At 50.9% G+C, this 23,576-nt stretch overlaps 2 protein-coding genes and 1 pseudogene across 2 annotated transcripts; 2 read left to right on the top strand and 1 right to left on the bottom strand.

Annotated features, from left to right (window-relative positions):
* Positions 1-1,713: 1,713 nt before the first annotated feature.
* Gpd1 (glycerol-3-phosphate dehydrogenase 1) lies at positions 1,714-8,729 on the top strand. The gene is made up of 8 exons (XM_075960643.1): positions 1,714-1,986; positions 2,486-2,663; positions 3,458-3,598; positions 4,236-4,374; positions 4,714-4,826; positions 5,494-5,727; positions 6,001-6,107; positions 6,922-8,729. Exons 1-8 carry the CDS (start codon positions 1,946-1,948, stop codon positions 7,016-7,018), a joined length of 1,050 nt encoding a protein of 349 aa, XP_075816758.1. The 5' UTR covers positions 1,714-1,945; the 3' UTR covers positions 7,019-8,729.
* A 606-nt stretch (positions 8,730-9,335) lies between these two features.
* Positions 9,336-11,840, top strand: Cox14 (cytochrome c oxidase assembly factor COX14). Its single transcript, XM_075960644.1, has 2 exons — positions 9,336-9,489; positions 11,425-11,840. The coding sequence occupies exon 2, from the start codon at positions 11,433-11,435 to the stop codon at positions 11,604-11,606; it is 174 nt and encodes a 57-aa protein (XP_075816759.1). The 5' UTR covers positions 9,336-9,489; positions 11,425-11,432; the 3' UTR covers positions 11,607-11,840.
* On the bottom strand, positions 11,704-17,574 carry LOC142844112 (peptidyl-prolyl cis-trans isomerase-like 3 pseudogene; annotated as a pseudogene).
* Positions 17,575-23,576: the final 6,002 nt, after the last annotated feature.

The following is a 23,576-nucleotide window of genomic DNA, read 5'->3' on the forward strand; positions in this document are numbered from 1 at the left end:
ACAGGAACATCCTTTCTTCCACCACTCATAATCAGTGCTCCCAGCTGGCAGCCTGGCACTGGAGCCTTTGTCGCGGTGCCAGTGTGATAAAGGAGTGCTCTGTGGGAGGCTGGCTCTGCATTAGAGGAGCTTGTTAGAAAAACAACCAACCGATTTCATGTTTCATAGGGACTGCCTGGCCATAATAATACGGTGGGCTTTTTCTGTGGAATCCCGAACTGAGAAAAGACATGCTTCCAGCCTTGACCTCCTACTCACTTACCCCGGCTCCACCGAGACTCCCCTCTAACCTAGTGCTGATTACTGTTACTGGCCAGTGGTAGCCTGGAGGATGGCAACACCCGCTTACTGGCTTGCCAAGCCAGGAGGTCTGCACATGAGCAGACGGTGGTGTCTGCCCTGTGGGTCAAGGTGCAGCACTGCTTTCCAGAGCGGCTTGGAAACCCAAGCTCCTCCCCTTAGTCAAACAGCCGTGGATGTCATGGAGCCTAAACTGCAAGATGTGGGTTGACATTCTCCCCTCCCCCAAAGTCATTTATGAGCATCGGAGACCACAGAGCTCCCAGAGACACAGGTACTCCTGAGCCTTAGATGGTGCTGCTCTAAGCTTGGCTTCTCTTCCCCTTTCTGGTTCTGTAAACAGCTATTTAACTTAAGGCTCCCAGTGGACCAGGCAGAAGCAGAGAAAAGAAATTGAAGGAAACATCAAGGCTCTTTGGGACAGCACACATACTGGCCACCACTTCTCTGCCCTTTCCTGAAGCCTGGAAGAACTGTGGGCCACGTGGCGGTGGAGGCCTACCTTTGACCTTTCTTGCCTTCCCTCTCTAGACCTTCAAATGGGCATTATCTGAGGTGAAATGACTCATTGGAAGTCACTGGTATGAACCAAGATGACCTTGTTCTCTTTGGTTTTTTCAGGACAGGGTTTCTCTGTATAGCCCTGGCTGTCCCGGAATTCACTCTGTAGACCAGGATGGCCACAAACTCACAGAGATCCCCTTGCCTCTGCTTCCCAAGGACTGGGATTAAAGGTGTGTGCCACCACTCCCAGCTTCTCCTGGAATTGTTTATACTTGGTCCGGGGTACCTAAGCCACAGCAGCCCCTTATCTTGTAGGTGGAATACCCCTAGAAGTGGCTTCACATTCCCTGACCCTCTCACCCAGTCACCACCAGGGGAATGAATGCTAGAGAACAAAATTGGAGCCCTGAGGATCGGGGTGGGGTGTGTGCTGGTGTGTTAGTGCCAGTGCGAGAGGTGAAGAGTCGCCTTTGAATATCCCCACGTTTGCCACTAATGTTAGTTCCATAGTTCCTTTTTTTGTTTGTTTGTTTTTCGAGACAGGGTTTCTCTGTAGCTTTGAAGCCTGTCTGGAACTAGCTCTTGTGACCAACCAGGTTGGCCTCGAACTCACAAAGATCCGCCTGCCTCTGCCTCCCAGGTGCTGGGATTAAAGGCATGTGCCACCACCGCCCAGCTCCTTTTTTTCTCCCTTCTTCCTTACTTTTTCTGAGACGGGGGTCTCACTCCGTAGACCAGGTTGGACTTGAACTCACAGAGTGCATCATCATGCCCAAGTCTGCTAGTTGCGATTTATTTTAGTGCTGGGGACCAAGGAAAAAGTGGGAACTGGTTCTTGGGATTAGCCCATAGCAAGTAGGTGGGACACTAAGGCCGAGGCAAAAGGGAAGAAACTGGCCAGCACCGTCTGCTGCAGCACCGTCTGCTGCAAACCGAAGAAGAAAAGCTGGTCTGGTCTCTGCCCCACTCCTGTTCCCCACCTGTCTCTCCCCTTTACTCCCCTTTTTCTGGGCCAAACTCCCTATCCCTAGGCACCAGTGTCTGGGCCACCTCAGAGGCGGAGCTTGGCTGCACCCACGTGTGGTGGAGTTAAATACTCAGAGCCTACACCCGCTGGGGCAGAGAAGCTAGAAGCGGCACCATGGCTGGCAAGAAAGTCTGCATTGTCGGCTCCGGGAACTGGTAAGCGATTCTCTGAAGGGCATGGGTGAAGGGCAGGCTCCTCCAAAGGCACAGGGGCTCCCCAGAGGGAGGCTGGGTGGGCGGGAAGCAGGCCGAAGGTAGGAAATGCCCTCCGGAGCCTGTTGGACTCCTGCTGCGATCTCCAGTGCTTACTGTGCACTGTGCCCAGCCCTCCCTCGCTGTGCCTGCCTGGGCGGCTGCACCTGTTCACCATAGGAAGGTGAGCAGACAGCTCTCTGCTCCTATCCCTGCCTGAAAAGCTGCTAGAGTTTGGGGTGGGGTCAGAAAGTTGGCCCACCTCCCCAACGGCAAAGACTAGAGTAGACTGGATCTCCTCTCTATTGCCAGTCGTGGGAGGCACATTTGCCACAGATGGGGGCAGGGAGGGGTGACAAGAGGCAGGTCGTAAAACATCCAACAAGCTTTTTGAGGTCCTACCTAGAAGACTCTTTCCTCCCTTCCCCCCTACTCCACTTCCCTGTGTTTCCCCTCCCAACAGGGGCTCAGCCATTGCCAAGATCGTGGGCAGCAATGCAGCTCGCCTGGCACACTTTGACCCGCGGGTGACCATGTGGGTGTTTGAGGAGGACATCGGGGGCAGAAAGCTAACTGAGATCATCAACACGCAGCACGAGAATGTTAAATACCTGCCAGGGCACAAGCTGCCCCCCAATGTGGTGAGCCCCCAACTCGCTGTGAGGAAAGAGGGAGACAAGGGAGAGTGTGAGACAGTCGACACTCAAATCTGTCTTTGAGGTGTCTCCTCCGGAGAGGAGGCCACTTTAGGTGGGCACATCAGGTGGGATGCTCTAGACCTGGAGTGCCCTCGCCTTGTGCAGCCTCTAAACTGTCCCTTTGGGCTCTTTCTGGATCTGAATGTACCTCCTCTTATAGATGCTTAGATGGAAAAGGAGGGGAGAGGGAGAAGTTGGTCTCCATGGCAACCAAAGGCTGGTTCTCAGGCTCCTAGACTTGGGTTCAGTCTCTTATGTCTGCCCTGAACCCTAACCCTGTTACTCATTCACTGGCTTTTAGATTTGAAGGCCGATCGTTGGACTTTTGGTCTCTGGTCAAATCTATATGGTTCTTTTCTTGCCTAGAAAAGGGGAGCAGAGAATAGGCACAAAGATGTGTGTTCTCCCTGCCAAGTTAGGGCCCCTAAGAAGCAGTGGTGAAATCTTACTTGGCCTCTTCCTCCTGCCAAGCCTAGGCTGCCTTTGGCAATCTTCACTGACCCATAGCCAAGGGCTAAGAGTAGCTGTAGCCAGGAGTGCTCCCAGAGGTCTTAAGGACCCAGGAGAGCTGGAGCAAAGGAGGCATGACAGCTGGGGACAGGGAACCCAAGAAGTTCTGAGTGCCCTCCCTCCCCCAACACCACTCTTTGGCTTGAAGGCTGGCTCAGAATTGAATGGAGTCTCCCTAGGGACAAGGAGAGTTCTTCTAGACACATGAGCATCTGGTGTTCCCACAGGTGGCTATCCCAGATGTGGTCCAGGCTGCTACAGGTGCTGACATCCTGATCTTCGTGGTGCCCCATCAGTTCATTGGCAAGATCTGTGACCAGCTCAAAGGTCACTTGAAGGCCAATACAATTGGCATATCTCTTATTAAGGTACCAGGGACCCTTTACTGGGGGTGGGGGTGGAATGCCGCTAACTGCTGTGGGGTTTGGGCAGTAAGTGAAGTAAGCAGAAAAGAATAGACAGAGTCCAGAGATGGGAGCGACCGGCTTTGGAGAGAGTAAAGAAAGCAGTTGGGGCTGGGAGTGTGGCTTAGTGGTAGAGAATTTACCTAGCAAGCATGAAGTCCTGGGTTCAATCCCCAGCACAGGAAAAAGAAGGAAGGGAGGGAGGAAGGGAGGAGAAAGAGTCAGCTGCCAGGTTGCTTGAGGAAAACAACCCAGCTTTGGAGGCAGATGTGTCAGAGTTTAGCTGAGAGAGAGAAGTGAGACGGCTTGGGAGATGATGGAGCAGCTGGTTTGGAACAGTACTTGGGCTGGAAGTGGGCTGGGGCGTCTAGAGAGTTCTTTGGGGATGTGAGAAGTACACTACTTTGGAGAGGAAGGCTGGTTGAGAGTGTGGGGGGAGAGTCTGATGGGACACTGCTATCTAGTCTCCTCATAGCAAGTCTGGACTGGGTGGGGCTGGGGCAGCACCTCTGGAGAGGGACACAGATAAGCCGTGGGCTTGGGAGGGAAACCCTTAGCTGGGTATAAAAGACAGCTGGCCTGAGCCCCATCCTATGCCCAGGGGGTAGACGAGGGCCCCAAAGGGCTGAAGCTCATCTCTGAAGTGATTGGGGAACGCCTTGGCATCCCCATGAGCGTGCTGATGGGGGCCAACATTGCCAGCGAGGTGGCCGAGGAGAAGTTCTGTGAGACAACCATTGGTGAGAGCCCCTGTCCACACCAAGAAGCTCTAGCTGCTTCCCAAGCTCTTTCGCTAATCCCACTGGGCAGGGAAAGAAGAAAGCAACAGAGCTGAGGGCGGGGACGGGACATCCGGGAGGAGGGGCTGTGCCTCTTGCTTTGACTGGTGTGTGAGGAGGGACAGTCAGGTTTCCCTTTGCCAGGTACTTGTGCAGTGGTGTGCACCTATAGACCCAGCTACTCAGGAGACTGAAGCAGGAGGAGTTCTCGAGCCCAAGAGTTCCAGGCCAGCCTGGGCAACACAGCAAGAGCCCGCTTTAAAGATAAAAATAAAAAGCCTTACCCCCTCTCCATTTTAGGCTGCAAGGATGTGGCCCAGGGACAGCTCCTGAAGGAGCTGATGCAGACGCCCAACTTCCGCATCACTGTGGTACAAGAGGTAGACACAGTGGAGATTTGTGGGGCCTTAAAGGTGAGAGGGTACAGAGGCAGCTTTGGAGTGGGGAGCTGAAGGCATAATGAAGGAAGTCCATGGCAGCCTGGAATAAAGGATAACAAATATTTATTTGGTGGAAAACTCCCAATAAGGGTAGAGAGCCGCAATCTTCTCTGTGGGCGCTGGAAGCTGTGAACAAAACTCCAACCACCACCCAATAGAGTAAGCACGCCTCCATCTGTGCTTATCAGTCCACGTGTGGCACCTCAGACCACGCCCTAATGGGCGGTACCCAAAAGGCTATTGGCTGAAAGCCTTCCATCTCCAGGGAGCACACGCCTTTCATCCCAGCACTTGCGAGCCTGAGACAGGCAGATCTCTGGGACTTTGAGGCCAGCCTAGTCTACATAGAGAGTTCTAGGCCAGCTCAAGTTCATGATGAGGCCTTGTCTGGCAAAATAATAATAAAGGTGAAAAGTGATTAAGGAAAACCATGTCAGTCTTTGGCTTCTACACACACACACACATACAGAGAGAGAGTGAGAGGAAAAGGCATGTTTTAAACGGGGAATCAGGAGGCAGAGGACACAGTTTAAGAGGCCATGTCATACTTCACTTAGTGGTCGTGTCATGATTGATATGATAGCACCATGGAGCCTCTGGAGAGGAAACTGACTCACCCCTGCCCTTCTACTCCTCAAAGAATATAGTGGCCGTCGGGGCTGGCTTCTGTGATGGGCTCGGCTTTGGTGACAACACCAAGGCAGCGGTGATCCGGCTGGGGCTCATGGAGATGATCGCCTTTGCCAAACTCTTCTGCAGTGGCTCCGTGTCCTCGGCCACCTTCCTGGAGAGCTGTGGTGTTGCCGACCTCATCACTACCTGCTATGGAGGGCGGAACCGCAAGGTGGCAGAGGCCTTCGCTCGCACTGGAAAGGTAGGCATGCGGGTATCAAGGTATGGGTGATCAACAGGGAGGTTGAGGCAGGAGAATGATGCCCACGAGGCCAGCCTGAGCCATGTAGCCAGACCCCGACTCAAAAACAGGCAGGCAAGCAGAAATGAACATGGCCTGGAGAGCTGCCCAGCGGTAGAGGACTTGCCCACACAGCGCTGCTCGAGGCCCTGAAGGGGATCCCCGCGAGACCCCGGACCTTCCTGCTCAGACAGACCTGCTCTCACTTCCATCCACGTGTCATTTTCTTCACAGTCCATCGAGCAGCTGGAGAAAGAGATGCTGAATGGGCAGAAGCTCCAGGGGCCCCAGACAGCCCGGGAGCTACACAACATCCTTCAACACAAGGGCCTCGTGAACAAGTGAGTGTTTGCCACGGCCCCTAGGCATGGGAGCTAGAGGTTGATTGTCACTCCTCTTGGGACATGTTCTTGAACCCCACATGACCTATGTGACAGACAGAGAGGGCTTGCAGAGTCTGGGGCATCCTCGGCCAGCTCACCTTGTTGTGATCTTTACAGTAGCTGTTTGGACCCTTCTGCTCAGTCTCCACTTTCTGCGCTGTCCTCCCTGTCCCCTGCTCTAGGAGTTGGAGTTCTAGGACAGGAAAACTCACTTGACTGTCTTACCCCTTTGTCTATTCTCCGAAAGCCATCATTTCTGTCCCCCGACACCTCTCCTAGGTACTGAGGACAAGCTGTGCCTCAGAGTGCTCCTTTCCAGGGAGCACGGAGAGAATCCCAGATGAAGAGGGTATGGCGCAGGTTCAGAAGGACAGCTCGTGACTTTGAGTGTAGGAAATAGCTACCCGAGGATGACAAGAAGTAACGGGCACAGTATAGTATACTGTCATATCAAATATAAATGACTACATTGTTGCTACTTTATCATACCGGACCCATTGAACAGCCAATGGCACTGAGGTCCACAGAGTTAGACGGTTACTCAGTCTAAAACAAAAGTCTCTTAAAGCCTGGAACTCAGATAAGCAAGTACAGTATGGTAAGATCAGGGCAGATAGCACCCCAAATCCTATGGTTAGGAATTCAGATTCCTGGCAGGTGGTATCTGAGAGAACTCCCAGAGGCTAGGGAAGAGGTGGCTGCGGCCTGGGGTCTGGACTGGATGGGTCTGGGTGTTTGTGGGGGACTAAGCTGAGTCTCCTTTTCACTCTAGGTTTCCCTTGTTCACGGCTGTGTACAAAGTGTGCTACGAAGGGCAGCCAGTGGGTGAATTCATTCACTGCTTGCAGAACCACCCAGAACACATGTGAGTGGAGCCAGGGCGCAGGACAGGCAGCTCCTTTGCCCCACCGGAGACAAGCAGAAGCTTGTGACAGCTGTCATAAGACTGAGCTCCAGCACTCTCAGCCAGCAGGGTCCTCACTGACGGACACTGAGGCTGTGGGCCTCAGCTACGCACCTGGAGATACAGGATTGCTGCAGAGCCTGCGGCCCCTTCAGGATTGGTGCTTCCTCGCTGTCTTCTGGGAAGTGTAGAATCAAGCCCCAGTGCTGCCTGCTCCGGGGGTGGGATGGGGGAAGGGAAGGTGCAGGGCAAGGGCTGCCCTTTGCTGCCTCACACACACACACTGGGACTTTGTCCCCAGCCCATCAAGTGGCAGGAAGAAGGAGGCAAAGGCTGCCAAGGGAAGGGTCTGGACACCTGAGCTGACAGAGACCCCAGAGACCCCATGGTTGACCTCTGCTAGGCCACACGCAGCATCAATGATCTCAGTGTTTGCTAGCAAAATACAAAGATCTCCAACAACTTCCTTCTAACTTCTCCTAGCAACAATTGCATTCTCAGAAGCCTCTGCTCATTCTCCTTCCCCTCCCCAGGCTACGCTGGCACAAGAGTTGCTCCAGACTGGCATCTCTGGCCCGGGGGCTTGCCATGCTTCCCAATGACTTCCTGGTTCCTAGAGCTTTGCCAGTGCCTCCCCCACCCTGTGTGACCTTTCAAAGCTTTTCCTTGCCTGTACCAGGTCACCAGCACCCTCTTTGGGGAGCAGGAATTTAATCTGCTGACCGAGCTAGCTACACTTTTTCATAGCAGGCTCAGATCACCCAGGCTCCCCTGACCTTCTTATTTGTCCCGCCCTCTTAGTCAGTAGCTCTGGCTGGGGGAAGTGTCAGCTAGCCTTTCCTTCCCAACCCTATCTTTCTTCTCAGGGTCCTCCCCACAAGGCCACTTCGCTTTGGCGTCAGCACCACCTTCTTGCTTAACACAACGCAGGATCCATACTCATCTTCTTCAGCTCCTTCATCCATCCCATATTCTTGACTCTTTGCCTTCAGCTGTCCTCAGACTACCAGGAGTGCCAGTCAGCATCTGAAGTAGCTCAAAGGTTCGGGAGGTTTCCACAGTGGCTGGTGGCTCTTGAGAGTCCAGTGCCAGCTCTCCTTGGAATGAGGTCCTCGTGAAGCCCTGACCACACACTAGGAGCTGGAAAAGTCAAGGGAGGGACCACTGCAAACAACTTGCCCTGGGGTGAGGGAAAAAACAGGATGGGGGATGGGAAGTGTGCTCTTCACTGGCCTTTTTCCAAGGCCGGGGCAGCCGGAAAATGTCACAGATCAGCAGCCTGGAGCCCTAGCTATAAATAGCCCCTGAGAGTCGAGAGAGGTTTCTTCCTCCAGCAGGGGTCTCTATTTCGTGTGTGGCAGCAACTGGCACACTGTGGCTCTCGCCAGCTTTAAGTTAAACTAACACACTAAAGTGCCAAGCGCTTCTCTGCTCCTAGCAGAATTCGGTCTTACCAACGAAGGTCGGATAAGGTGAAGAGGGGGAGCCCTTTCATCCATCGTGCTGGGCCGGAACCCTCCCACTCATTGACTGAATTCAGAGCTGCCTCCCAGGAGGCTGGGGTAGGATGCAGACATAGATTCCAACACCTGTGCTCTGATCAGTCAGTCAACTGTGAATCTGAGGCCTTCTGTCAGGCCACTTGTCCACCCAATAAAGTGTGGTTTTTCCAGAAACTGGAAGAGTTGGCGAGGTTTTTGTGCCCGTGCATGTGGTAGGGTGCGGGGTCATGTATCACTGCATACATGTTTTATTCAGTGTGAAAAGAAAGGCCGTTCTTAGATAACAGCAGCCACTCTCGAGGGCATCAATCAGCATTAGTATCCAACTTTACCCCCTCCTTTCTCCCGTCGCCCACGCGTCCTATTCCCCTCCTCCATCCAAACTGTCACAGAGTCTTCCCCCAGCGTTTCTTAGGGGCTAGCAACGCAGCCTGCATGCGAGGAGGCTGCGCACAAGGCAGAAACACTAGCGAGTCATTCCTCGTGCTGTGGCCCCGTAGTGCAGGTCCGATACGGATCACCCTGTAAAGGGCTGCTCCAAGCACTAGGGGGCGCACGGTCCGTCTCTGGAGGAGTCCGAGAGAATCTCCCTAGCTACAGTTTACGTCACAGCATCGTAAACTGAGGATTGGCTAAAAATTTTCCGGTTTTCCAAGTTTGGGGTACCAAGAAGCGCTTTTGATGGAGCAGGACCACAACCCCCAGAATTCAATGAGCCTTTCGGAAAGGAAGACGAGTCTGAGCGTGCGGAGCCAGGAAGAGAGAGACGGAAACGGAAGTTTGAAGCCGGCTCCCGCCCCAGTGGGCGGGTTTTCGCAGGGTTGCGGGGGTCACGGCCAGGGCTTCGCACCAGTGACTGAAGCGCTCGGGTGGTTTCTGCCGCCCGACTCTGACTGCAAGTGGCGGACTGACGCGGCCCAGCTGCAGCATCCAGGTAGGCCGCGGACCGGGAGGCTCCGTTCGCCCGCTCTCCCCGCCTCCCTCCCAAGCTCCCTGGCTCGCGCGCTCCCCCGGTCTTCGGCCTGTGCCCTTGAGAGTGCGCGGCGCCCACGTCCGCTGCGCTAGCCGGGTGGCCGCGACCACGGCCGCAACCGCCCGGTCCCCTGACTGCCCTCCCTCTGCTAAATCTGCCCGTCTTCCTATAAATGCAGCCCAACCCAAGAGCTTCCGCTAGCTTCTCACGCAAAGCCGCGTCTCTCCGGTCTTCACCACCTGCCGATCTGACACACTATGGGGTCCCCTGCTTTCCTTTTCTGATCCGTTAGTCACAAGCCCTTTTCTGTGGACTCCAAGCGATTTTTATTTTTGTGTGTGTTTGATTCAACTGGACAGTGTTTCGGACCAAACCCAGAACTAGAGCGAAGGGGTCTATGATGAGGGGCTCTGAACTTTCCAGAAACATGAGCCGTGAGCTCTATCACGTTTGAGGGTAGAAAGTCAGAGTTTCACAACCCTTGCGATTGCACCTTTGTGGCATTTATCCTGATTATTCTTCCCGTATTTTTTTTTCTGTAACCTGCAGTCCATTCCTACATTTCCTAACAGCTTTTGTAGGAAAAAAAAAAAAAGAATGCGCATCAGATGTCCTACGAAACGTTTTACCAATCTCAAAAGTTTTTCTTATTTCCAAAGCTGACCCTTGTACCTGAGCTTCTAATTTCAGTTTTTCTGAGTTTATCCTGGATTTGCTTCTGTTTGTATCGGCCCCTCCCCCACTTTTTTGGGTAGGGTCTCATGTAGCCCATACTGGCCTGGGATTCATTAAGTAGCTAAGGCTGATCTCGAATTTAGGATCCTCCTGCCTCACATCCTGGGTGCTGGGATTGAACCCCCGGCTTTGTGCGTGCTAGGCAAGTACTCTCCCAACTGAGCTCCATCCCATTTTAGAACATACTCAGATCCTTATCAGTGAACAAGATGGAGCCAGCATGTCAGCATGGCTAGGTGACTGGTACCCTGTGATTCCAGCACTAAGTGGGCAGAGAAAGGAGGATTGTGCGGCTAGCCAAGGCTGCAGAGCAAGACTGTCTCGAAAAAGCGCAAACACCTGGAATTTTCTTGATTTTGTTACCTTCCCATTCTTGTAACCCCACCATCTAAATTCTAAATATTTTAATTTTTATCTTTGTAGTGATGATGCTCGTAGTAACCAGTTTTTCTCTGACCTGGAAGAATACTAGACACGTGGATCTTGCAGGATTTAAAGCCTGCTGGAGCCCAGTGTTTACCTAAGGCCTAGAGCCCCTCTCCCACTAAATTGACTTCAACCTTGGACCTAACTAGAGACAGTCTCCTGTTTATCAGGTGGTCCTAACCGACTGCCCCTGAGGGCTGGAGCCTGTGTCCTGAAAGTCCTAATAAGTCTCAGGAAACTGAAAAAGGCAGATTAATAGTGAAAAACAGAAAAAGGAGATTTATTCAGTATCACTAAACTGAGACTAGGACCCACCCTCTCCCCGCATGCTTGATTCTACCCTCGGGTCCTAACATGAGGGTAGAATCTGACTACCACAATTAAGCAGTCTGATTAAAACGGTCTAAGCTGGAGAGATGGCTCAGCAGATAAGAGCACTTGCTGCTCTTCTCGAGGACCTGGGTTTGATTCCCAGCACAGTCTGGGTGGGCTAATCGTTTTTTAAAGCACAGACAAAGAGGGCTGGGTGTTGGCTGTGACAGCATTCAGATGCACCTGCTCCGGGCCTTCTGTCTACCTCCCGTGCAGCCTCTGTTCACCCTCCAAGTCCAGAGCTCCATGTGGGGTCGCTGTCGCAGGCTGTGTCAATGAAGTAAAGATGTAGCCGATAAAGAATGGCTCTAAGGAGGGAGATGAGGCCTGTCCTGGAGACCAACTCCAGTCTGTTTTTTGTAGGGGAAGACATGCCAAGTGCCAAGCAGTTAGCTGACATTGGCTACAAGACCTTCTCTGCCTCCATGATGCTGCTCACTGTATATGGGGGTTACCTCTGCAGTGTCCGAGCCTACCGGTATTTCCAGCTGCGCAGTGCCCGGCGCCAGGCTGCAGAAGAACAGAAGACATCGGGAGTCCTGTAGAGTTCAGCCTTTCCTCCTGAGCAGCAGGCTTGAGGCATGCGATGGAAAGACCTCCCCTGCACACCATCCACGGCAAGAGCTAGGGCCACGATGGCTCTCAAACCTGCTGGACTGAAGTGCCGTGGTGTCTGCGGTCCTCCTGGCTTGTGCCCTGCTGACAGTTTGTGGAGGCTGTCGGCTAAGTGGCAGTGTGAGGCTGAGGCTCATTACAGAGATTAAATATTTTGACATGTTTGTGTCTTAGTGTTTTTGTGTAGCCAAATAAAGTTTGGAGCTGGGTGTGATGGTGCACACCTTTAATCTTAGCATTTGGGAGGCAGAGAAAAGCGGATCTCTGTGAGTTTGAGGACAGCCGTAGCTATACAGAGAGACTCTCTCAAAAAAAAAGGAAAATGAAAAAAGAATGTTTGGATTGGAGGTAGAGCCTTGACTTCCAGTTTTCTAATCATAGCCTGGTGTCTTAGTTACTTCAGTTGCTTTACCTTTGTTGTTGTTTAAGAAAGGCTCTCTAGGCCGGGCGATGGTGGCGCACGCCTTTAATCCCAGCACTCGGGAGGCAGAGGCAGGCGGATCTCTGTGAGTTCGAGACCAGCCTGGTCTACAGAGCTAGTTCCAGGACAGGCTCCACAAAGCCACAGAGAAACACTGTCTCGAAAAAAAAACAAAAAAAAGAAAGAAAGGGTCTCTATGCAGCCTTGGCTGTCCTGAAACTCTACAGACCAGGCTAACTTTGAAGTCACAGAGATCCTCTTGCCTCTGCCTCCCAAGTGCTGGGGTTAAAGGAGTGCGCCCCCAAGCCTGCCAGTATCTTTTCTATTGCTGTTCATTTGGGCCGTATAGTTCCAGAGGGGAGTCCGTACGTGGTGGGTCGTGTGGCAGCAAGCCGACAGGCATGGCAACATGGGGTCCACAGGCACAAGGCAGAGAGCTGCCCCAGGGACGCCACACCTCCTAATCCTTTCCAAATAGTTCACCAGTTGGGGGATCAAGGACTCAAATATACCTGTCTGTAAGGGCCATTCTCGTTCAAACCACTACACCTGGGTTGCTGGAACTCAACTGTCATCATCCATGGATTGAGAGACTCAGTTTTATCAGTATTATAGGGCTGTAGCATCTCAGAGAAAAGCTGTTCCGGAATTTGTTGATTTGCTTAACTCTGGTTTTTCGAGACAGGGTTTCTCTGTGCAACAGTCCTAGCTGTCCTGAAACTAGCTCTGTAGACCAGGGTGGCCTAGAACTCAGAGAGATCTGCCTGCCTTTGCCTCCCAAGTGCTGTGATTAAAGGTGTGCGCCACCACTGCGTGGCTTATTTGCTTACCTTTGGTGAAGGGCCTTGTGCATACTGTAAGTAAACATGCATGCTACCTCTGAGACATAACTCCAGTCTCTACTAGCATTATGCAGACCCCTTGAAAAAAAGCATTCTGGGCAAGTGAGCAATTACTTCGTCTAAGGAATGGGGCCATTTGTCTGGACCAGGGAAGGCAGGCCCTTATCGCGTAGGACTAATGCAGCAATATGGAAGAGTGCTAGATTATAAAGGAAGGGTTGTTGACTAGCATGTGGTAAAGCAGATCACGTGATAAAGCCAACATGGAAGAGTAGATCTTGAACCCTGCTACGTAGTGCCTCTCAGTCTGTGTATAGCTCTTGCAGAGATGGAAAGAGGATTTGAAAGAAGAGTGTACTCAAGGGAGGTGAGATAGCTTAATGGGAGCCTTCGGCCAGGCCTGATGACCTGAATTTGATCCTGGAGACCCGCATGGTGGGTGCGAGAACTGACCTCACAAGTCTCTGGTCACATGTGCACCATGGCATGTGTGCCCACCTCCACCACGTGTGCACCATGGCATGTGTGCCCATCCCCACCACATGTGCACCATGGCATGTGTGCCCATCCCCACCACGTGTGCACCATGGCATGTGTGCCCCCCTCACCACGTGTGCACCATGGCATGTGTGCCCATCCCCACCACGAGTGCACCATGGCATGTGTGCCCATCCCCACCACATGTGCACCATGGCATGTGTGCCCCCCTCACCACGTGTGCACCATGGCATGTGTGCCCATCCCCACCACATGTGCACCATGGCATGTGTGCCCATCCCCACCACATGTGCACCATGGCATGTGTGCCCTCATCCCACCACATGTGCACCATGGCATGTGTGCCCCCCTCACCACGTGTGTACCATGGCATGTGTGCCCTCATCCCACCACATGTGCACCATGGCATGTGTGCCCACCTCCACCAAGTGTGCACCATGGCATGTGTGCCCCCCTCACCACATGTGCACCATGGCATGTGTGCCCATCCCCACCACATGTGCACCATGGCATGTGTGCCCACCTCACCACGTGTGCACCATGGCATGTGTGCCCATCCCCACCACATGTGCACCATGGCATCTGTGCCCATCCCCACCACATGTGCACCATGGCATGTGTGCCCACCTCACCACGTGTGCACCATGGCATGTGTGCCCATCCCCACCACATGTGCACCATGGCATGTGTGCCCACCTCACCACGTGTGCACCATGGCATCTGTGCCCATCCCCACCACATGTGCACCATGGCATGTGTGCCCACCTCACCACGTGTGCACCATGGCATGTGTGCCCCCCTCACCACATGTGTACCATGGCATGTGTGCCCACCACCACGTGCACCATGGCATGTGTGCCCACCACCACGTGCACCATGGCATGTGTGCCCACCACCACGTGCACCATGGCATGTGTGCCCACCACCACGTGCACCAAGGCATGTGTGCCCCCCTCACCACATGTGCACCATGGCATGTGTGCCCACCTCCACCACGTGTGCACCATGGCATGTGTGCCCCCTCACCACATGTGCACCATGGCATGTGTGCCCCCCTCACCACGTGTGCACCATGGCATGTGTGCCCCCCTCCACCACATGTGCACCATGGCATGTGTGCCCCCCTCACTACATGTGCACCATGGCATGTGTGCCCACCTCCACCACGTGTGCACCATGGCATGTGTGCCCATCCCCACCACGTGTGCACCATGCCATGTGTGCCCACCTCACCACATGTGCACCATGGCATGTGTGCCCATCCCCACCACATGTGCACCATGGCATGTGTGCCCATCCCCACCACATGTGCACCATGGCATGTGTGCCCACCTCACCACGTGTGCACCATGCCATGTGTGCCCCCCTCACCACATGTGCACCATGGCATGTGTGCCCACCTCACCACGTGTGCACCATGGCATGTGTGCCCACCTCACCACATGTGCACCATGGCATGTGTGCCCATCCCCACCACATGTGCACCATGGCATCTGTGCCCATCCCCACCACATGTGCACCATGGCATGTGTGCCCATCCCCACCACGTGTGCACCATGGCATGTGTGCCCATCCCCACCACATGTGCACCATGGCATGTGTGCCCATCCCCACCACATGTGCACCATGGCATGTGTGCCCCCCTCCACCACATGTGCACCATGGCATGTGTGCCCCCCTCACTACATGTGCACCATGGCATGTGTGCCCACCTCCACCACGTGTGCACCATGGCATGTGTGCCCATCCCCACCACGTGTGCACCATGCCATGTGTGCCCACCTCACCACATGTGCACCATGGCATGTGTGCCCATCCCCACCACATGTGCACCATGGCATGTGTGCCCATCCCCACCACATGTGCACCATGGCATGTGTGCCCACCTCACCACGTGTGCACCATGCCATGTGTGCCCCCCTCACCACATGTGCACCATGGCATGTGTGCCCACCTCACCACGTGTGCACCATGGCATGTGTGCCCACCTCACCACATGTGCACCATGGCATGTGTGCCCATCCCCACCACATGTGCACCATGGCATCTGTGCCCATCCCCACCACATGTGCACCATGGCATGTGTGCCCATCCCCACCACGTGTGCACCATGGCATGTGTGCCCATCCCCACCACATGTGCACCATGGCATGTGTGCCCATCCCCACCACATGTGCACCATGGCATGTGTGCCCACCTCCACCACATGTGCACCATGGCATCTGTGCCCAACTCCACCACGTGTGCACCATGGCATGTGTGCTTCCCTCCACCACGTGTGCACCATGGCATCTGTGCCCACCTCCACCACGTGTGCACCATGGCATGTGTGCCCCCCTCACCACGTGTGCACCATGGCATGTGTGCCCCCCTCACCACATGTGCACCATGGCATGTGTGCCCACCTCACCACATGTGCACCATGGCATGTGTGCCCCCCTCACCACATGTGCACCATGGCATGTGTGCCCCCCTCACCACATGTGCACCATGGCATCTGTGCCCACCTCCACCACGTGTGCACCATGGCATGTGTGCCCCCCTCACCACATGTGCACCATGGCATGTGTGCCCACCTCCACCACGTGTGCACCATGGCATGTGTGCCCCCCTCACCACATGTGCACCATGGCATCTGTGCCCACCTCCACCACGTGTGCACCATGGCATGTGTGCCCCCCTCACCACATGTGCACCATGGCATGTGTGCCCACCTCACCACGTGTGCACCATGGCATGTGTGCCCCCCTCACCACATGTGCACCATGGCATGTGTGCCCACCTCCACCACGTGTGCACCATGGCATGTGTGCCCACCTCCACCATGTGTGCACCATGGCATGTGTGCCCACCTCCACCACATGTGCACCATGGCATCTGTGCCCACCTCCACCACGTGTGCACCATGGCATGTGTGCCCCCCTCACCACATGTGCACCATGGCATGTGTGCCCCCATCCCCCACCAAATAAAATATAAAAAGGTGCATTCAAGAAAAGCCTCACCAAAAGGAGAGATTCCTGCCCCCATTCCTTTTAGAACTTGCTTACCATGAACCATATGTTTACTTTTTGTTACTTAGTTTTTGAGGCAGGGTCTCACTTAGCTGTGTGGGCCCAGCTGACCTTTCTGCCTCTGCTCCTCAGGTGTGAGATTACACCCTGCATCTCCGTACCTGCCATTTATTTTATAAGCTTCTACATTACAAAAACATACTATATGATATTTATTTCTTTTTTTAGTTATAAGCTGATGGGCCATTAGCTCAGGCTTTTTTTTTTTTTAAATAAGGCCTTGCTTTGTATTTTTTTTTTTTTCGAGACAGGGTTTCTCTGTGGTTTTGGAGCCTGTCCTGGAACTAGCTCTTGTAGACCAGGCTGGTCTCGAACTCACAGAGATCCGCCTGCCTCTGCCTCCCAAGTGCTGGGATTAAAGGCATGCGCCACCACCGCCCGGCCCTTGCTTTGTATTTAAACACTGAATAGCAGTACTGGTACAGAATATGCTCACAACTGGGGGGCGAACACTATGGGCCTCCCCGACAGATGTCACTACTGTAAACACCAGAAGGACCTCCATCTCCGACATAATCAGAACTGGATAAAGAACAATGGGCGTGTTCCAGTGACGAGCTTGCCAAGTGTCTGTCCAGCTACTGAGCAAATGGTTGACATGAATAGTCATGCCCTTGATGTGCACATCATTACGAGGTCTGTATGTCTTCTCATTCACTGGTAACTTCTCCAGTTCATCCAGAGTCTCCCGACCATCTATGACCTTTCCAAACACTGTGTGCCTCATGTCCAGATGCAGCTGCTTGCCATAGGTAATGAAGAACTGAGATCCGTTGGTATTTGGGCCATTATTAGCCATAGATACAACACCTCTAACATTGTGCTTCAGATACTCGCTGTACTTGTCCTCAAACTTCCTGCCCCAGATACTGCTGCCTCCCCATCCAGTGCCTGTTGGGTCTCCTGTCTGAACCATGAAATCCTTGATGTTCCTATGAAATACACAGCCGTTGTAGTAATTATTGGCACAAAGAGCCAAGAAATTCTCACCCGTCTTAGGTGTCCTCTCACAGAAGACTTCTATTTTGGTATCTCCCACATCTGTATGCAACGTCACAGACATCCTCTTGATGGCTCCAGGAAGACTTGCACAGAAAACCTGAAGATGAGTTCCCAGTCCTGACATTGTATTTCAAAGCGCTTTTCCCATAGTAGCAGACACTAGGACTAGTATGCATTCTCCAGTTAAGTCCCTCTCCAGCCCAAGAGTTCACCACGACCATTGATGGAGGAAGGTCATTGGTTAAGTAATAAAGAAACTGCTTGGCCCCATAGGTTAAAACATAGGTGGGAGGAGTAAACAGAACAGAATGCTGGGAGGAAGAGGAAGTGAGCTCAGAGACGCCATCCTCCCTTCTCCTGGGCAGACACAGCGCAATGAACTCCGACTCAGGATGGTCGTAGGCTAGAATCTTCCCGGTAAGCGCACCTTGGGGTGCTACACACAGATGATTAGAAATGGGCTAAATTAATATGTGAGAATTAGCCTAGAAGAGGCTAGATAGGAAGGGGCCAAGCAGTGTTTAAATGAATACAGTTTGTGTGTTGTTATTTTGGACATAAGCTAGCAGGCGGCCGGGGTGCTGGGGATGCAGCCCCGCTGCTCCTATTACTACAGACCATCCTAGGAAATAAAACATGGGTGCAACAGGCAGCGAGTGCACAAATCAAAGGAGAAACGCTGTTACCTCACACTCGCCCACTTCGCTCAGAGCTGCCTCTGCAGAAACAGAAAAGCCTGGGATTAAAGGTGTGTGCCACCACGCCCAACTACTCTCTTTTTTATTTTTTTTAAGATTTATTTATTTATTATGTATACAACATTCCTTCCATGTACATTTACATGCCAGAAGAGGGCACCAGATCTCATTATAGATGGTTGTGAGCCACCATGTGGTTGCTGGGAATTGAACTCAGGACCTTTGGAAGAGCAGGCAATGCTCTTAACCTCTGAGCCATCTCTCCAGCTCCCTCTCTTTTTTATTTTTAAGGACTCTAACCTTTAGCTTGCATATATTTTTAACACACTGAAAACCATTTAGAGGTTTTCTTCGTCTTTGAATCTCTCTTTATTGTATACTCTTTTTTAAAAAAATATTTATTTATTATGTATACAATGTTCTGTCTGTGTGTATGCCTGCAGGCCAGAAGAGGGCACCAGACCTCATTACAGATGGTTGTGAGCCACCATGTCGTTGCTGGGAATTGAACTCAGGACCTTTGGAAGAGCAGGCAATGCTCTTAACCACTGAGCCATCTCTCCAGCCCCTATTGTATACTCTTTTTCTGACCACATGAGTCTTTAATTTTCTAGGCAATATGGCTAGGATTAAAGCTGTGGCTTTGATGGCTGGATCCAGCCCATTCTTTAGCTTTCTGAGATTCCAGCCTTATGGCAGAGGTATTGGCTGTAGCCGTATAAATTGCCACAGCTTTATGGCATTTCAAGGTCCCTGCCAACAAGCAAGCTTCAGCAGTTTGCTCACAAACCACACTCAAATGCTCTGTAGCCGGACCTCCTCTCTGAAAGAGTCAGAGTTTGCACTGGCAGGATGGCCCAGAAAGCCGGCATTTTAAAACAATGCAGCTTTTTTCCTGCTACAGCTGAAAACCAAAAGGCATGCGGTCAGCTTTTCATCAACACCATTTAAGTGTTTTGTGGCAGGACCTCTTAAAAGAGCTTCAAGGTTTTACATCTAAAGCTGAATCAGGAAGCCTCTCTTAAATGAGAGCGCTTGCCTCTAGCAAGCAGAGCCCATCTGAAAAAAAATGCTGCTATTAATAAGTCATGCTTAACTCTATTCTTTTCTGCCTAGGATTACTTCCCAAGTTCTCTCAGGCTTTATGTAGATACAGTTGTCCACGTGGGCGCCATTTGTTGACTGAGTTTTCTATCCTGCCTTGTTCCTGCAATTGCTAAGTCCCAAAGAAATCACACAGAGGTCTACATTAGTTATAAACTGACTGGCCCATTAGCTCAGGCTTCTTATTAACTCTTATAACTTATATTAGCCCATCATTCTTGTCTATGTTAGCCACATGGCTGGGTACCTTATTAAGTGAAGCAGTCACATCTTGCTTCTTCTGTGACTGGGTCAGGACTGCAGTATTTATATCTTAATAAATAAAGCTTGCCTGAAGATCAGAGGGTAAAACTAAGCCACAGAGGCCAGGCAGTGGTGTCACACACCTTTAATCCCAGGATTTGGGAGACAGAGGCTAATGGATCTCTTGATTAAGGCCACCCAGGGTACACAAGATTAATGCAGAAACAGATCCAGGTGGTGGTGGCTCACAACTTTATCTCAGTACAAAGGAGTCACATGCCTTTAATCCCAGCACTAAAGGGGAATATGAAACGGGAGGAGACAGTCTGCAGCCTTGCCCAGCCTTGATAGAGGTTGAGACTTCTCCAAGGCTTAGCAGTTTTTCTTTTCTGATCTTCATCTTGATCCCCAATATCTATATCTGGTTTGTTTTTTTTTTTTTTTTTTTTAATATTTATTTATTTATTATGTATACAACATTCCTTCCATGCCTGCCTGCATGCCAGAAGAGGGCACCAGATCTCATTATAGATGGTTGTGAGCCACCATGTGGTTGCTGGGAATTGAACTCAGGACCTTTGGAAGAGCAGGCAATGCTCTTAACCTCTGAGCCACCTCTCCAGCCCTCTGGTTTGTTTTTTATTATTATTATTTGTGCTACAGCACACCCCAACAATCCAAAGAAAGAGTTCTTTCTCTAGCAGAGGACCCAGGTTCAGTTCCCAGCACCTGTGTCAATAATGAACCATCTGTAATCCAGTTATAAAGGATCTCTGACTTCCTCTTCTGACTATCATGGGCACTGCAAGCACATGGTGCAAATATACATGCAGGCCAAAGATACACACATAAAAATAAATCTTTAGCCGGGCAGTGGTGGCGCACACCTTTAATCCCAGCACTTGGGAGGCAGCAGCAGGTGGAACTCTATGAGTTCAAGGCCAGCCTGGTCTACAGAGTGAGTTCCAGGACAGCCAGGGCACATAGAGAAACCCTGTCTCAAGACACCCCACCATACATCTTTAAAAAAATTTTAATTAGCTGGGTGGTAGTGGCATACACCTTTAATCCCAGCACTTAATAGGGAAAGGCAGGCAGATCAATCACCCACTCTGCAGAACAAGTTCCAGTACAACCAGAGCAAATTAAATAAAAAATAAAAAAGTACAACTTTCTAAAGGTTTCGTTTTATTTGATGTTTATATGTGCAATGCCCAACCCATCAGGAAGAAGCAGGAAAAACCAGTTAGAGAGCAAACATATTAGGACCAAGGTACAAGTTTGTACAGAGAACAGATGTTTTAGGATGTCCTGGACCAAGGTATAAACTTGTGCATATCTAAATAGTGACACTTGCCAGGCATGGTGGCACCTGATTTTAATTCCAGTACTGAAGGAGGCAGAGATAGGGGGATCTCTGAGAGTTCCAGGCCAGCCTGGCTACACAGTGAGACTGCCTCAAAAGAAATAAAAAGTGACCATATGCAGCCCTAACAATAAAGATCACGTGTGTTGACCAGGGTGAAGTAGGGCTGTCTACCAGAGGAAGCAAGCAGTAAGTCATATTCATGGTTTAAACACCAGCTTCCTGCTGTCTTCAGAATGACCATCTCAAGGAGTAAAAGATTAGTAGGATTTTAAATACGTATTTTCTTTAACATACAGAGTGACTAGGATGTGTTTACATTTCAGAGTGAAAGAAATGTCATCATAATACAGAAAAGACTAAATAATTTGTATATAATGTAGAAAAGCTGACCTGTATCAAAGACGTCTAAATTCTAAGCTTATCAAAATATGTCAAGGGACAGCAAGATGGCTCAGTGGGTAAAAGTGCTTGCTGCCATCAGGCCTGACATGAGCTCCAAGGACTCGCATGGTGAAAAGCAGGTACTAATACCCAGTTATCCTCTGACTGCTACATGTGTGCTGTGACATGCACACACATACGATTTTTTTTTAAAGCAGTATCTCAGCCAGGAAGTAGTGGCGCACTGCTTTAATTCCAACACTTGGGAGGCAGAGGCAAGCAGCTCAATGTGAGTTTGAGGCCAGCTTGGTCTATGTAGAAAGTTTCAGGACCAGCCAGGGCTACACAGAAATCCTGTCTCAAAAATAAACAAACAAGGGCTGGAGAGATGGCTCAGAGGTTAAGAGCATTGCCTGCTCTTCCAAAGGTCCTGAGTTCAATTCCCAGCAACCACATGGTGGCTCACAACCATCTGTAATGGGGTCTGGTGCCCTCTTCTGGCCTGCAGGCATAGACACAGACAGAATATTGTATACATAATAAATAAATAAATAAATATTTTTTTAAAAAAAATAAACAAACAAACAAAACTTAAAAAAAGAGAGAAAAATAAGGGACTAGAAAGGATGAATCAGTGGTTAGGAACATTGGGTTGCTTTTCCAGAGGATTGGGGTTTGAGTCCCAGCGCCCACAACCATCTGTAACTCCAGTCCCAGGGGATCTGATGGCCTCTGCTGGCTTCCACCAGCACCAGGCAAGCACACAGTACATAGACATACATGCAAGCAAAACACCCATACACATAAATAAAATATTTAAAAAATACATTTAAAGAGAATGTGAAGGTGGATGTGGATGGAAAAACTGGGGAGTGTCCGGTGCTGGGAAGCCGTCAAATACGTTCTGACAGTAAGGTAGAACAAAGTGAGGACCAACATGAGGTTTTTTTTTTTTTTTTTTTTTTTTTTTTTTTTTTTTTTTTTAAAATATTTATTTATTTATTTATTATGTATACAATATTCTGTCTGTGTGTATGCCTGCAGGCCAGAAGAGAGCACCAGACCCCATTACAGATGGTTGTCAGCCACCATGTGGTTGCTGGGAATTGAACTCAGGACCTTTGGAAGAGCAGGCAATGCTCTTAACCTCTGAGCCATCTCTCCAGCCCCCAACATGAGGTTTTTAAAATGTTTTACCACACTTATTTATCCGTGTGGAAGTCAGAATACTCAAGAGGTTGAGGCCAGCCTAGACTATATAGTTCGATGAGAGCCAGGACCACAGAATGAGACCTTATCTCTGAAGACTTAGTAAACAAATACTTTTAATTTATTTGTTTATAGTGTATATGTATATGCTTGCATTAGTTTATGTGTACCATGTGCATGTAGGACCTTACAGAGGCCAGAGGAGGGCATAGGATCCCCTGGGGTTAGAGTTACAGAGGCTTGTGAACTGCCATGTGGGTGCTGAGAACCAAACCTGGGTCCTCTGCAAGAGCAGTAACTGGTCTTAACCACTTAGCCATCTCTCCAGCACCCTAAATTAAATTTAAAATAATGAAAAACAAAACAGGACTAGAACTTTGCTGGGCAGAAAAGGAATTATGCTTGGAGTGATGTGGGAGTTATGAAAGAAACACGTGCTGGCTTAAGGCAGACTAAAATATCGTGAGTCCAGCATCCAGAAACAGATGGGCTTCCAAGAAAGAGACATAAAAGACAGAACTGGAAACCAAAAATAATACAGTATGACTTCACACAGCTCCCAGGGGAGGTGAAGCAAAGTAAGTTAAGGGCTTTGGTTAAGTTCAATAGACAACGGGGCTGGAGAGATGGCTCAGTGATTAAGAGCGCTGGCTGCTCTTCCAGAGAATCTGAGTTCAGTTCTCGGCACCCACATAACAGCTGTCTGTAACTCCAGTTCCAGGGGACCTACTGCCCTTTTCTGGCCTCTCTGGGTATCAGGCACACATGCACAAAGACATACATACAGGCAAAACACTCATACACATACAATAAAAGTAAATAAACCCAGTCAGGCATGGTGGCACTCGAGAAGCAGAGAGGAAAGCTGAGCTTTGTGTTCCAGGACAGCCAGAACTACACAGAGAAAACCTGCCTCCAAAAACAAACAAACAAACAAAAAAGTTAATCTTAAAAAAGGAAATATAATCAACAAGACTAGCTACATGAGCCGGGCGGTGGTGGCGCACGCCTTTAATCCCAGCACTAGGGAGGCAGAGGCCAGCCTGATCTACAAGAGCT

This window comes from Microtus pennsylvanicus, chromosome 2 (genome assembly GCF_037038515.1).
Source record: "Microtus pennsylvanicus isolate mMicPen1 chromosome 2, mMicPen1.hap1, whole genome shotgun sequence".
NCBI classification, from domain to species: Eukaryota; Metazoa; Chordata; class Mammalia; order Rodentia; family Cricetidae; genus Microtus; species Microtus pennsylvanicus.